This window comes from Pogoniulus pusillus, chromosome 5, assembly GCF_015220805.1.
Source record: "Pogoniulus pusillus isolate bPogPus1 chromosome 5, bPogPus1.pri, whole genome shotgun sequence".
NCBI classification, from domain to species: Eukaryota; Metazoa; Chordata; class Aves; order Piciformes; family Lybiidae; genus Pogoniulus; species Pogoniulus pusillus.
This window is the reverse complement of record NC_087268.1, coordinates 31,653,617-31,668,103: the sequence shown is the minus strand read 5'-3', so window position 1 is coordinate 31,668,103 and position 14,487 is coordinate 31,653,617. Positions and strand designations below refer to the sequence as shown.

At 39.6% G+C, this 14,487-nt stretch overlaps 1 protein-coding gene across 6 annotated transcripts in view; it reads left to right on the top strand.

Moving 5' to 3' along the window:
- The window catches only part of ATP11A (ATPase phospholipid transporting 11A), a 139,433-nt gene that overhangs the window by 84,270 nt on the left and 40,676 nt on the right, over positions 1-14,487 (top strand). For all 6 annotated transcript variants that reach the window (XM_064143727.1, XM_064143728.1, XM_064143726.1 and 3 more), the window contains exons 5-11: positions 677-784; positions 3,761-3,889; positions 4,335-4,438; positions 5,771-5,821; positions 8,496-8,560; positions 11,666-11,747; positions 13,026-13,176. In XM_064143727.1, the coding sequence (XP_063999797.1) occupies positions 677-784; positions 3,761-3,889; positions 4,335-4,438; positions 5,771-5,821; positions 8,496-8,560; positions 11,666-11,747; positions 13,026-13,176 (690 nt within the window). The remainder of the gene's footprint in view (positions 1-676; positions 785-3,760; positions 3,890-4,334; positions 4,439-5,770; positions 5,822-8,495; positions 8,561-11,665; positions 11,748-13,025; positions 13,177-14,487) is intronic.

The following is a 14,487-nucleotide window of genomic DNA, read 5'->3' as shown; positions in this document are numbered from 1 at the left end:
TTATATATTTTGTGTGGTTGAAACGTTTGATACAGTTGTATTATAATCAGGAGATATAACCACCTTCAGTCATGTTGTCACTTTATCATCTTTCGATATGTAGTCCCAGTCTTCTGGAATACATTTTCTATGTTTCCATCTTCTCAGCAACTACTTTTCTAAGTACCTTGCACATACTCAAGAGCCAACAGAGCATGAGCAAGAGATGGTCACTTAAATAGCAGAAATTGTTTTGCATATTGTAAACATCCCTATTCATTAAAATATTTTCACCAAAATTTTGTTGACTAACTGTAACTTTAATGCTCTCTTTTGTATGTGTCCAACATGTCCGTATTACTGGCATGTATCACAGTTTCCTTTGTTCTATTGAGAATATTTTTTTCCCTATCCTCATCAATAGTGATTTGCCATTGAGATGGGCTGACCAGGGAGGTGGTGGAGTCGCTGTCCCTGGAAGTGTTCAAGAAAAGCCTGGATGAGGCACTTACTGCCATGGTCTAGTTGACTGGACAGGGCTGGGTGCCAGGTTGGACTGGATGATCTTGGAGGTCTCTTCCAACCTGGTTGATTCTAGGAGTAGAAATTATTTAAAATTATCCTTGTAAGCTAGAGCTTCTTCTGTCTTTATAGTCAAATGTGCATCACTTCATCATGCCATATCTCTGTTTTCCAGGGTTATGAAGATTGGCTTCGGCATAAAGCTGACAATGCAATGAACCAATGCCCTGTTCATTTCATTCAACATGGTAAACTGGTTAGAAAGCAAAGTCGAAAATTGAGAGTAAGTAACTATGTCTTGATGGATTTTTAGGACTTCATAAATCAATGGATTTTTAGACTTCATTTCAAATTATACCAAAATGTGGTGCAGTAGTGTAGCATTTATTATATTTAACAGAGGTTAGAAATTTGTAATTGAACAACTGAGAAAAATTTTAGAAGCTAGATATGTACTACTTCAACTCCTCATAACTGTGCCTTTCATTTTCCATTTTTTAACTTGGAATTTCACCTATATTTGTCTTTTGTGTTTTCTCCATTTTCAGTCCTTTATGGCTATGCACATTAATAATTTATTTGAGCCTGATTATGGTAGTCAGTGCTATTGATTTATTCCATGTACGCAATGTGTATGCATACACATCTATACAACACATGTTCCATTATTACCCAACAAATCACAGCCTCTTTATTTGCCTGCTGCATGCTGCTACATCTTCTTCCTGTTTTGAAGATTATTTTCACAAATTAATTTCTACTAGTTGCTTTTCTTTTGGTTTTTGGAGTGGTTTTTATGGGTTTTCATATTCTCTTAAGAACTCAGCAAAGTTAACAGATACTTCTTTTGAATGCCTTCAGAAACTACACAAGCTCCCTGAGCAACCTGTGCTCAGTGAAAAAATGCTTCCTGATGTTCAGAGGGAACTGTCTGTGTTTTGGGTTGTTTCTAGTCCTGTCACTGGGCATCTCTTAAAAGATCCTGGCTCTGTTCTGTTTGCACCTTTAGGTGACACAGTGGCAAATGTTATCAGAACATCTTTTACATTTTACTTAAAAGATGCTCCTTGCTAGTATTTTGAATTGGTTTGTTGGGATTTTAGAGTTTTGGTCAGTTGATTTGCTTTTCCTCGCTCTCATTCCTGCCTTCTGTTCTTTTGCAAATTGTTTTAGATTATTAACTTCTACTTTAACAGACTATTGTATTACTCCTGGCTTGCAGGATGACTTGTGTGCAATGTCTTACAGAGAGAATCTTGCTAGATTTATTTAATAAATGTTAAAAGATGATTCAATGCTATGATCTGTGAAAATCAAAAGTAATAGGACTCTTCTGTATTCATGAGTTGGACCTAAAAACTCTCTTTCTGATGTGTAGATGTTTTCATTGGCAGCTTGAGCTCCAGATGCAGGAGACACTATTTTTTTTCTCAGATTTGTTTTTGTAGTAGCACTTCACTGTCAGGAGAGGTTCATTTGCTAAACTGGCCTCCCAACTTTGTCTGGCCCAAGTCAATGTTATGAAGAATTCTGATTTTTTAATTTTTATGGCATCTGTAGATTAAATTTGCAGTAGTATTGCTGGTGGCTGGTAATTAAATTAATTTTGTTTTCAGTGGTAAAGAGAGCTAGTAAAATATTTATATGGTGTTCTTAGAGTACTAGGAATAGGTTGGTTTTCTGTCACGTCCCAGTTTATTCAAGATGATTCCCTAATAGTATTGTCTGCTTTTGGTAATAATATTACTGTGAGGACATTATTGTGATTTATCATATCACTGTTCTTTGTAATTAATGGTTTCATGCAAAAAAGGCATGTCCTTTTAAAAACACATTCTGGAAGGATAATGCAACTTGAGTAATAGTCTTGTCTGTTGGTCTTCACTGTTCTTCAAGACAAAGTCTCCATATTGTTCAGGCTTGCTTCTTCCAGTACGTTCACAGCCACAGGTTCCAAACTTACCTGTTCACTCTTTTGGTATGTATCTTGACTTCCCTGTGTCTGCACAGTGAAACATGAGTAGTCTTAATCCAGAGAAAATGTGTAAGGAAATTCAGGTTAAAATTCTTTAGTAGTTTGAAATATAGTGTGGTTTTTTTTCTTCCCTATAAATGGAATAGCCAATTGTCGTTATGTTGTGGGGTTTTTAATGTCTCTAATTTTTGTTTGGAGACTGAAAATTAGTAAAACTGTACAGGTCCACTACTACACTGGAAGTCATGATCTATGTAATCTGCAATTTTTCATTGCTGTCGTTTAAAAAAAAAAAAGCCTAAAAACCTTTTTCATATCTACAATAAGTTGTTTCATTTATTATCATTATCAGTGGCATCCTGGCCTGCATCAGGAATGGTGTGCTCAGCAGGAGCAGGGAGGTCATTCTGCCCCTGTACTCTGCACTGGTTAGACCACACCTTGAGTACTGTGTTCAGTTCTGGGCCCCCCAGTTTAGGAGGGACATTGAGATGCTTGAGCGTGTCCAGAGAAGGGCGACGAGGCTGGTGAGAGGCCTTGAGCACAGCCCTACGAGGAGAGGCTGAGGGAGCTGGGATTGGTTAGCCTGGAGAAGAGGAGGCTCAGGGGTGACCTTATTGCTGTCTACAACTACCTGAGGGGAGGTTGTGGCCAGGAGGAGGTTGCTCTCTTCTCTCAGGTGGCCAGCGCCAGAACAAGAGGACACAGCCTTAGGCTGCGCCAGGGGAAATTTAGGCTTGAGGTGAGGAGAAAGTTCTTCATTGAGAGAGTCATTGGACACTGGAATGGGCTGCCCGGGGAGGTGGTGGAGTCGCCGTCCCTGGAGCTGTTCAAGGCAAGGTTGGATGTGGCACTTGGTGCCATGGTCTAGCCTTGAGCTCTGTGGTAAAGGGTTGGACTTGATGAGGTCTCTTCCAACCTTGGTGATACTGTGATATTATCCTAGTTCTGCAGTACATACTAGTAAATCCTAGCTAGGCTGTCAAAATTTTATTTTGAACTTAAATCATGTAGTACTTGCAAAATTATTATTCTGAGAGGAAAAATACTACACAGTAGGCCTCAGTCATTCTGCAGGATGTTACTCCATTTTTCTGGTATTTTTGTAGTTCTTTACTCCAGTGATAAAATCCTGGTGTAAATAAAATGTGATAAACTTTCAACATACTTGAGTTTTTGTTTTCAAGTTGGAAATTTGGGATGCTACATAAATCATGAATATGTTTTATCTTGTTGTGTGTTTCTGTTGTTGAGATTTTTTGTTTTTTTTTTTTTTTTTTGTAGGTTGGAGATATTGTGATGGTAAAAGAAGATGAAACATTCCCGTGTGACTTAATATTTTTGTCAAGTAGCAGAGGAGATGGAACTTGTTTTGTTACGACAGCTAGTTTGGATGGTGAATCCAGTCATAAAGTAATAAAATGTTGCACATTTTCTTTTTAAAGCAAAGTTTGCATGTAGATCACCATTGTGACTTCATGTTCACATGTGCGAGCAAATAGAGGAAGTTGTGTAACCTACATTTTTACCAGTTGACTCTAATATATCTTAAAGTATGATTATTTTATGGAAAGGTTTTAAATGTATTTATGATTTTGTCTGTGGCCAGCGTAGGCATGCAGATTACAGAGATAATGCAGAAACATATTTAAATGCATTCACAGTGTTCTGATTTGTGAGGACACTGGGAGGTAGTTGCATACGGTGTAAGAAGATGCCCAGTTAGGAGCTTCTTCTTTAAACTGGGAGTTCTTAAGTAAAAGCTAGTAAATTTAGTTTGTACTCAAGTGTGTGTGCAGGTTAGTGTCTTTTATATCTGTCCTTAACTGCTTTTTTAACACGTTTTTATTCATTTCAGACGTACTATGCTGTTCAAGATACGAAGGCATTTCACAGTGAACAAGAAATCGATGCACTGCATGCTACCATTGAATGTGAACAACCTCAGCCTGACCTTTATAAGTAAGAAAATAATTCTTACCCATTTTATCTAAAGTATCAAACCAGTAAAGTCTAGGAATATCATAATGAAAAGATAATGGCTGCATCTGCCTGGTGAGTGTGGGCCCCAGGGTGAGCCTGAAGTCAGGTTAGTCTTCCATCCATGCTGTTTTCTTGCAGACAGATCACTCCAGGGAGTGGTCTCCAGAGAGGGGTGCACAAGGTGATCTGTTGGAATGCATGACAAAAATTGCAGAACTTCTATTTACTTTTATATTTTTAAAACTTAAGAGGAAAAAAAAATTTACTAATGTCCAACATTGATGCTAATCATCTCTAATAATTTGAAATTGTCAAGACTTTTGGAAATGGGAATTTACATCTGCTGTCATTAATGATTAACTTCACTTAACATGCTTTGAGATATTAGCTAATGATAGTATGAAACCATCATGTTCAGCAAGATGCATCTCATTCTGCCCCTCCAGCAAGTAGGCTGGAAGTGAATGCAGTCAGAATGGCTGACCTCAGCTGACTCAAAGGATACTCTATGCCATATAATGTCATGCTCAGCAGTAAAGTTTAAGGAGGGTAGTCTTTCCAAAGTAGCTGTTGCTTGGAGACTGGCTGGGCATTGATCTGCTTGGAGGAGGTGGAGAGTGGTTGCTTTTGAGTCTCTTGAGTTTTTGGTTTTTTTTTTCCCATTGCTTATTAAACTTTCATTATCTCACTTCCACCTTTCCAATTGTCTCTCCTATCCTGCATCAGAGGGAACAAGCAGGAGGCTAGGGGATGCCTAGTCGCTTTCCAGGATCCCAACTCACCACCTAGAGAAACTGTATTGAGGATATCCAGAGGGAAAGTTGATTACTGACTTGATGCTTTTATTTTGCTTTGAGCTCAGTTGTAGGTTTTAGGTTGTGTAAAGGATAGTTGTTACACTGGCTAATTTCAGGCAGTTTAGGGAAAGAGATTTCCTGTTATTTCCTGATAATAGGTCTGCTTAGAAGGATTTAATCCTGGTTTATAGTATCCTTTTTTTGATGCAAATTTTACATTTACTTCTGTGTATTTTTGCATTTATGTATTTTAAATATATCTATATGTTTCTTGTTTATGTTCAGCTGGAAACTCATCACTAGTCACTGCAATAAATGCTTTCTAGAAAGTATTTCTTACCTATTATCATATATATTTTTAGAAGTGAGAGTAGTGTGTTTGTAAACATGTGTATATATATGTGAGAATATTATGCCCTTATAATGTTCATTAAAATAACTGGCTTTTGTGCCCATATATGCATGTATCCTTACACAAATTAGCAGAACTATTTTTTTTATGTTTCCCTTGCAGATTTGTTGGTCGAATAAATGTTTACCATGACAGGAATGAGCCTATTGCAAGGTAGGGATAATACTTGTGTATTTCTCTCGTGTTCTTCTTTAAAGTTTAGGAGTTTGAATGTGCCAAATAATGTGTTTAATTTTACTAAAGGAGTTTGTACATTTGTCTAAAATGTTCTCAATGCTGTGTGTCTTCAGGAAAGCAACATCCAGGGATGGGGTGTAGGAGACAGTATCTTGTTACCCTGGGTCTGGAACCTATGAGGGTCTGCCTCTTGTACAAGTAGGTAGGCTGCATTTTGGAGGGGGAGTATGGTGCTTTCTGCTTGGGAAGCACTTTGTAGCCCAGGATGTTTTGTCCAGCAAAGAGGGAAGAAAAATGAAGCAGTACAATAGAGGGATGAGTCTTTTGCCCTTTCTGCCTAGGAACTTATGTCTACCAGCAAGGAAGAAGCTTGCAGTACCTGCTTTTGTCCAGGTCCTTGCCACAAAGAGGACAAAGCATTAGAATGGAAAACTTCTCACTTGGGTGATATCCTAGACCTCAGCATGTAGGGAGGTGCTCTGTTCTGGCTGAGACCCTTCCTAATCTCATTGTGACTGTTAGATACATGATTTTCTATCAGTCTGCTATGAAAAACTTCTTTTGCCTTTTTACTTAAAAGATTCTTTTTGTCAATAAATAATCTGATAGCCTTCTATGATACCATGACCAGACAGGTAGACAAAGGAAGAGCTGTGGATGTCATATACCTTGTCTTCAGCAAGGCTTTTCATACTGTCTCACATCTTCCTAGAAAAGCTCAGGAGATGTGGCATAGACAGTTGGTCTGTGAGGTGGATCAAAAACTGGTTCCACAATAGAGTTCAGAGGGTTGTCATCAGTGGCACAGAATCAAATTGGAGGCCTGCAGCCAGTGGTGTTCCCCAGGGATCAGTACTGTGTCCAGTTTTGTTCGATATCTTTATTAGCTACCTGGATGAGGGCATTGAGTGCACTCTCAGCAAATTCCCTGATGGTACTGGTGGAGTCACTGATGGCTTATCAGGCTGTGCTGCCATCCAGTGAGATCTGGAGTGCTGGACCAAGGCTAACCACATGAAATTCAATAAGGACAAGTGCAAGGTCCTCCAACTGAGGAGGAATGACAACAGGCACCAGTACAGGCTGGGGGCTGCCCTGCTGGAAAGCAACTCCATGGAGAAAGACCTTGGAGTCAGGGTGGACAGCAAGTTCTGCATGGGCCAGCAATGTGCCCTTATGGCCAAGACAGCCAATGCCATCCTGGAGTGCATCAAGAAAAGTGTGTCCAGCAGGTCTAGGGAGGCTCTTCTTCCCCTCTACTCTGCCCTGGTGAGACCACATCTAGAATACTGTGTCAAGTGTTGGGCTCGTCAGTTCAAGAGAGATGGGCACCTGCTGGAGAGACTCCATCAGAGAGCCATGAGGATGAGTGGGGAACTTGAGCATCTCTCCTACAGAGAGACAGTGAGAAACATGAAGCTGTTTAGTCTGGAGATGAGAAGGCTGAGAGGAGATCTTATCTATGTGTACAATATCTGAGGGGTGAGTGTCAAGTGGATGGGGCCAATCTCAATGGCTACAAACTGGAACTAGAAGGTTTCACCTCAACATGAGGAGGAACTTCTTTACAGTGAGAGTGACAGAGCACTGGAACAGGCTGCCCAGAGAGGTTGTGGTGTCTCCTTCTCTGAAGAATTTCAAAACCCACCTGGATGCATTGCTATGCAGACTACCCTAGGTAATCCTGCTTTGGCAGGGAGGTTGGACTGGATGATCTCTGGAGGTCCCATCCAACCTCTAATGTTCTGTGATAAAGTTGGTTGGACATGAACTTGTGTGGGAGAGGAGAATAATCAGAAAATAATTTTAATCTTAACAGCAATAGATCTGTTTATAAGATGAGAAGAAAATCTGTGGCATTAAGTCTCAGGTTCCACATGCAGCACTCTGAATCATGTAACATTGTTCTACTGGTTTAAATGAAACTAATTTAATGTTTTGCAGCAGAGTTAGGGCCCTGAGATTTTCATTTGTTCACAGTTTACTGGTTTTGAGGAGTTTCATACCACAAAGACAATTTGAAAAACACTCAAATATATTGAGGTTGCTTCTTGTTTTGTTTTTTTTCCATTGCTGTATAGAAAGTCTGACAATTCTGCATGCTGCCTGTCAGTAAAGTAGTCTTTGTTTTACAGGATTTGTGTTACATATGCTGCAAAATATTATTTTCAGCTGCATGGGGATCTTCACATTAATCCTTAATAAATTATTTTACCTACATTCGTTTTCATGCTTTGAAGTGTATGAAGTATTAAGCAATGCTTGTATGCCTTCTGTACTTAAAATAGAAGAGTATATTGTCCTTAAAGTAATTTGAATGTTCAGAATGCTATAGTTTAGATAAGGCTGAAAAAGACTTCAATCAGTATTTTAAAAGATAAGAACCTTTTAACTAGAATGATAAATATTTGGGTACCTACATAAGTAGTTTTTAGGTTTGTTGGTTTAAGACTTGATTGATGAAGTTATGAGCTTAAAAAGGCATCTTTTTTTTTTTAAAGTCCCTGTAAAGCTTTAAATGTGCTTAGTAATTTTGCTACATGAAATTAAAATGCTGTAGTAAAACTAATGTCCTGTTTTATGTGGCTTCCACTGGTGTCTGCTCTTTTCTTTCTAAATATTTATGTTTTGTCATGCTTGTGTTTTGCAGGCCATTAGGATCTGAAAATCTGCTTCTTAGAGGAGCCACTTTAAAGAATACAGAAAAAATATTTGGTAAATATTTATATTTGTTATTTAGGTGGACACTGAGGTAAGAAGCAAACATACAACAAAGGTTATAACGTACATTTATTACTGAGCATATGATTTCTATTGATCACTTGACAACTTTCTAGGAAGATGTACTGTTGCTATAATTGCAGCAAGTAACTATTACATACAATAACTATAGTAATTTTTGATAGTGGGATTTTATACTTTAGTCTTGGAAGATGAGTGAAGATGACTCATCTTATAAAAGTAAATATATGCATTTTGAGCAAGCACTGTGAATTAATATTGTTGTCCCAAAGCAGTTAATGAGCCCATTGAAAAATGTTAAATCTGCTTTGTTCGTTCGCTAAAACTGATACTCCAAACAGATATAAATATGCCTGATGAACCAAACCTCAAACACTTAAAACAGTTCCTGATAGAAATTAGAGATTCTTTTGGACTTTGACCGCTATGGTTTTGTGTGTTTGATTAGTTTAGCTGGAACAGGAAGTACAAACTGAGATGCATGTTTTTGAACATTCTTCAAGAGAAGGCCAACAAAGCTGGCGAAAGGCCTGGAACACAAACCCTGTGTGGAGAGGCTGAGGGAGCTGGGGTTGTTTAGCCTGGAGAAGAGGAGGCTCAGGGCTGACCTCATTGCTGTCTACAACTACCTGAAGGGAGGTTGTAGCCAGGTGGGGGGTGGTCTCTCCTCCCAGGCAACCAGCAACAGAACAAGGGGACACAGTCTCAAGTTGTGCCGGGGGAAGTGTAGGCTGGATGTTAGGAGGAAGTTCTTCCCAGAGAGAGTGATTGGCATTGGAATGGGCTGCCCAGGGAGGTGGTGGAGTCACCATCCCTGGAGGTGTTCAAGAAAAGCCTGGATGAGGCACTTAGTGCCATGGTCTAGATGACTGGCTAAGGCTGGGTGCTAGGTTGGACTGGATGATCTTGGAGGTCTCTTCCAACCTGGTTGATTCTATGAAAACATAGGAGGAGTTATATATACTTGTATAATTCACAGTTTCACAGTATTTCACAGTATCACCAGGGTTGGAAGAGACCTCATAGGTCATCAAGTCCAACCCTTTACCACAGAGCTCAAGGCTAGACCATGGCACCAAGTGCCACGTCCAATCCTGCCTTGAACAGCCCCAGGGACGGTGACTCCACCACCTTCCCGGGCAGCCCATTCCAGTGTCCAATGACTCTCTCAATGAAGAACTTTCTCCTCACCTCAAGCCTAAATTTCCCCTGGCATAGCTTGAGGCTGTGTCCTCTCGTTCTGGTGCTGGCTGCCTGAGAGAGGAGAGCAACCTCCTCCTGGCGACAACCACCCCTCAGGCAGTTGTAGACAGCAATGAGGTCACCCCTGAGCCTCCTCTTCTCCGGGCTAACCAATCCCAGCTCCCTCAGCCTCTCCTTGTAAGCTTTTTTCCAAAAAGAATGTAAGAATGCATGTTAGTTTAAACTTGCTGTCTGTACTTCTAATTGTGATCTAAACCAGGTGAACTAATAGAATTATTATGTAATAAGTATTTCTGTACTTCCCAAGATGGGTTTAGTATTTCTGTGAACTTGTGTATCGAACTAGTGGTGTTCCTAACATGAGTGGTTGTTTTTGATCTGCCTGACGCATGCAGTGTTTGCCATTAGCTCAGCACAATCCATATCCTACTCAGTTCTTTTTTTTAACACTGTACGAGTATGCTGGTTTCAAAAGCACTTTAAATCCATCTTCTCAGAATCACTGAATCACAGAATTCTGTGTCTGGGAGAAGAGACCAACTCCCACCTGGCTACAATGTCCCTTCAGGTAGTTGTAGACAGCAGTGAGGACACCCCTGAGCCTCCTCTTCTCCAGGCTAAACAGCCCCAACTCCCTCAGCCTCTCCTCATAGGGTTTGTGTTCCAGGCCCCTCACCAGCTTTGCCACCCTTCTCTGGGCACCTTCCAGCACCTCAACATCTCTCTTGAATTGAAGAGCCCAAAACTGGACACAGTACTCAAGGTGTGCCCTGACCAGTGTTGAGTACAGGGTCTGAATAACCTCCCTTGTCCTACTGTCCACACTGTTCCTGATGCAGGCCAGGATGCCATTGGCTCTCTTGGCCTCCTGGGCACACTGCTGGCTCATCTTTAGCCTACTCTCTACCAGTACCCCCAGGTCCCTTTCTTCCTGGCTGCTCTCCATCCACTCTGTTCCCAGCCTGTAGTGCTGCTTGGGGTTGTTGTGGCCAAAGTGCAGAACCCTGCACTTGGTCTTGTTAAATCTCATCCCATTGGCCTCTGCCCACCCATCCAGCCTGTCCAGGTCCCTCTGCAGGGCTCTTCTACCTTCCAACAGATCAACACCTGCTCCTAGTTTGGTGTCATCTGCAAACTTACTAATGCTGGACTCAATCCCCTTGTCCAGATCATCAATAAAGATATTGAACAGGACTGGGCCCAGCACTGACCCCTGGGGAACACCACTAGTGACAGCTGCCAACTGGATGTGGCACCATTCACCACCACTCGCTGGGCTCTGCCATCCAGCCAGTTCTTGATCCAGCACAGAGTGAATCTGTCTAAGCCATGAGCTGCCAGCTTGGCTTGGAGCTTCTTGTTTACGGCTTCTCTAATTGTTGTATTTAACCTTCTGAAGCTTAGTCTCTCAATTTGTGTTATCAACCACAAATTGTTAATATCAAAACATCAGCCCTTTTAATTTTCCTGAAGTGAGCAAAATTAATGTATGCCTTACATTCTTCTTAGATGTATCCCATAGGATAACCCTATACAACTTAGGATGTAGATTTTTGAAACTGAAGCAAAGAAAAATTTTGAAAACACAAGGGAATTTATTCATAACTCAGCTCTGGTTTGGCTTTGATACATAGCAACATTTTAGCAATTGGGAATTACAGTTCTGGAATGGTTTGTAAATGCTGACTATCAAGCTTTACCTCCAGGTACCAATATATTGAAGTAATTTCCAGTTTTTTAATATCATCCAAATATTTGTTCTTTTTCTTCAGCCTACAGAGAATTAAAGGAATGACAAGAGTAATGTAACAAATTGTGCTGTTTTGAAATTACTGTACTGTGCGATCTTTAGTAAAACAGGTTGTCTAATTACAGGTGTTGCTATCTACACTGGCATGGAGACTAAAATGGCATTAAATTACCAGTCAAAATCACAGAAGCGATCTGCTGTAGAAAAGTAAACTTTATAATACTTATTTTGGGGGTGGGCATTTTTGAGATGGAAATTTGCAGGTTTTAATGTTGAACAAAAGGGAACTTCTTTCAAGTCAATTAAATACACGCTCTGAGAATTTTAAACAGGGGTAGAGCAACTTTAAATTTTCCCTTCTTAATTATTTTATTTACAAAATCAGTCATGTACTGAGATAAAAGCCATCTTAATGCAATGCTTACCTTTTCAACATACATTGTTTTGCTCTTCTGTAAGATATTTTTTTTCTTGCACTGGTTAGAGTACCCTACTGACAGTTTTCTGAGGCTATGTGCTTCAATATCCTAACAGCACTTTTCATTGCAGTTAAGACTTGAATTCAGCAAAAGTAACTTTTTTGATGCACTTTACTTTTGGATCTACAGTAACTACAGTAACACAAAGTCTGCCTGTCTGTAGGTTTTCCATAGTTTAGGTAAAGACATTCCATACAGGCATATATGATGGGAAAAGAAGACAGCTATCCTCAGTGGATGAGCTGACACTTGCTTATTTGGTAAAAATAGATTAATTTCCAGTCCTACTCTGCTATCTGAAATTATCAGCACTGTGTAAGGTGTCCAACTTTGTCAAAAACAAGGAGAGTGTCACTGGTTAAGATGAGATTGGTTAGTGACCAGCAGAGACCCTTATGCAGTGACTGAGCAACGATGATGCATTGTTTTCTATTGTTATTGGTGTAAGACACATGGCTTCTGGCTTAGGCCTATCATTACTGAAGGTGTTATCTTTCATGTAAAGTGTTCTTGTTCTTGTATTTCATATTTTCTAGAGATTACACTTACACTGTAATGTTTTTTACATATATTATAAATGTTTTAAGTTTATAAAATGATATACATTGAAAAACTAACAGCTATGTGGCAAAATGGTTTGGATTGATTTATATTTCTATAAAAGTAGTTAGGTGAGTGTTTTTTGTATTGCCTCAGAGATGGCATCAAAAAGTCTGCAGATATAAGCCCATTTATTCTCTTATGATTCCATCTGTGCTGTTATTAAATTAATATGCTAGATTTGGTAGTGTATTTCATATAGTTTGGATACAATTATAGCAGTTACCATTTTAAATAGAAAATTGTCCTCATTTTTCTTCATTAGGAAAACACTGTAGAAAATTGATTAACATCATAGCATTGGTAGACTTGCAGTAAATGTTGGATTGAAGCACAAGTCTAACGTTTTTTATTAAACTGTAGTTTATATGCTAATGAAATTCTTATTTTGACTTTCCTTTCATAGATCTATGAATGTATTCCTTATTGTATACCTCTGTATACTCATCAGTAAAGCACTAATAAATACTGTCCTGAAGTATGTCTGGCAGAGTGAACCATTTCGTGATGAACCATGGTATAATCAGAAAACAGAACCAGAAAGGAAAAGAAATTTGGTATGAAAATAAATCAAAAATACCACAGAAATATCACTAAACCCTTAATTTATAACAATCCTACTGAAAACAGTATACAGCCTGCTTACTTATCAACAATAAATTGTTGCCTTTTTTTATGCTAAGAGTGGTGACAGTATATTTTTAGAAAGCTCATATGTTAAATGTTTGTACTGAAATTGTATGTGTGAATTTAATGAGGAAAAGGTCTGGTTTAGTATGAAAAGCCTCATGAAAGTGTTTGGGAGTTTCCTGTCATTTATGTGAATTGCTGGAGAACTGCCCTCTTGCAGACCAAAAGGAATCCCACGACTGTTGTCAATATGTTCAAAAGAATCCTCTGTAGGAGTCTCTGTAAAAATACACCTGAAAAGCTTCATTTTTTACAGTTATGTAACTCTGCCATGAGTGCTAGAGACCAGTAACAGCTGTCAGTGTCAGATACCCTTATGGGAGCAAGGACATAGCCCAGAACAAACACCCAAGGTGATCCAAAGTAGCGAACTGAACATAGGACCAAAGAAAGCATAACATTGTATCATTGAGTCTTCCTGATCAGACATGAGGGACACTTCCTTTTTTTACCTTAAATGAATCATGAGCACACAATAGCCAGGCGTGTTCTAGATACCTCATTGTCACCAGTAACACTATCTCAACCTGCTCAGCAGGCTGACTATACCTCCAACAGTCTCCATCACTGAAAAAAAGTTAGGCCAGGTTACTCTCCTTGTGTTGAGAGAAGAAAGGGAAGCTTTGTATTTGTTAATGAAATGCTGCCTGAAAGTTATTGTGATGGTTTGGGTGTTCCCCGCACTCCCACACTTTGAAAATCACCCAGACTAGACTTAGCCAGCTCTGGAAATTGAATGAAGCTATTTATTTACAGCTTAGTACAATATACAAGCAGATATTAACAGTATATACAGTTATAGACAGAAATATACAAGGTAAAAAGGTAATACAGAAACACAACTCCCCTCCCAGAAACCTGAGTCCTCAGGAGGGGCTCCCAACCACCCTTCCACCTTCTCCCACCCCTCTCAACCTCACCCCAGTCCCAAGGAAGAATGGAGGTTTGGCCAGGAGGTTAGGAAGCAAAGTGGATTAGTCAAAGAAATGGCAGAGAGGTGAGGTTAGAGATACAACTCAGCCAGTTCCCCAGCAGAAGTGCTGAGTGTGTTATCTATGTTTTGATTTTTGTTTTCATAGATGTCAGCAAGCCTATGAGGGAAGTAGACTTCACCAATGTTTTCCTTTCACAGCCTGTAATCTAGTTCTTCTCACCAAAACATTCTAGCTAGCTTCAAA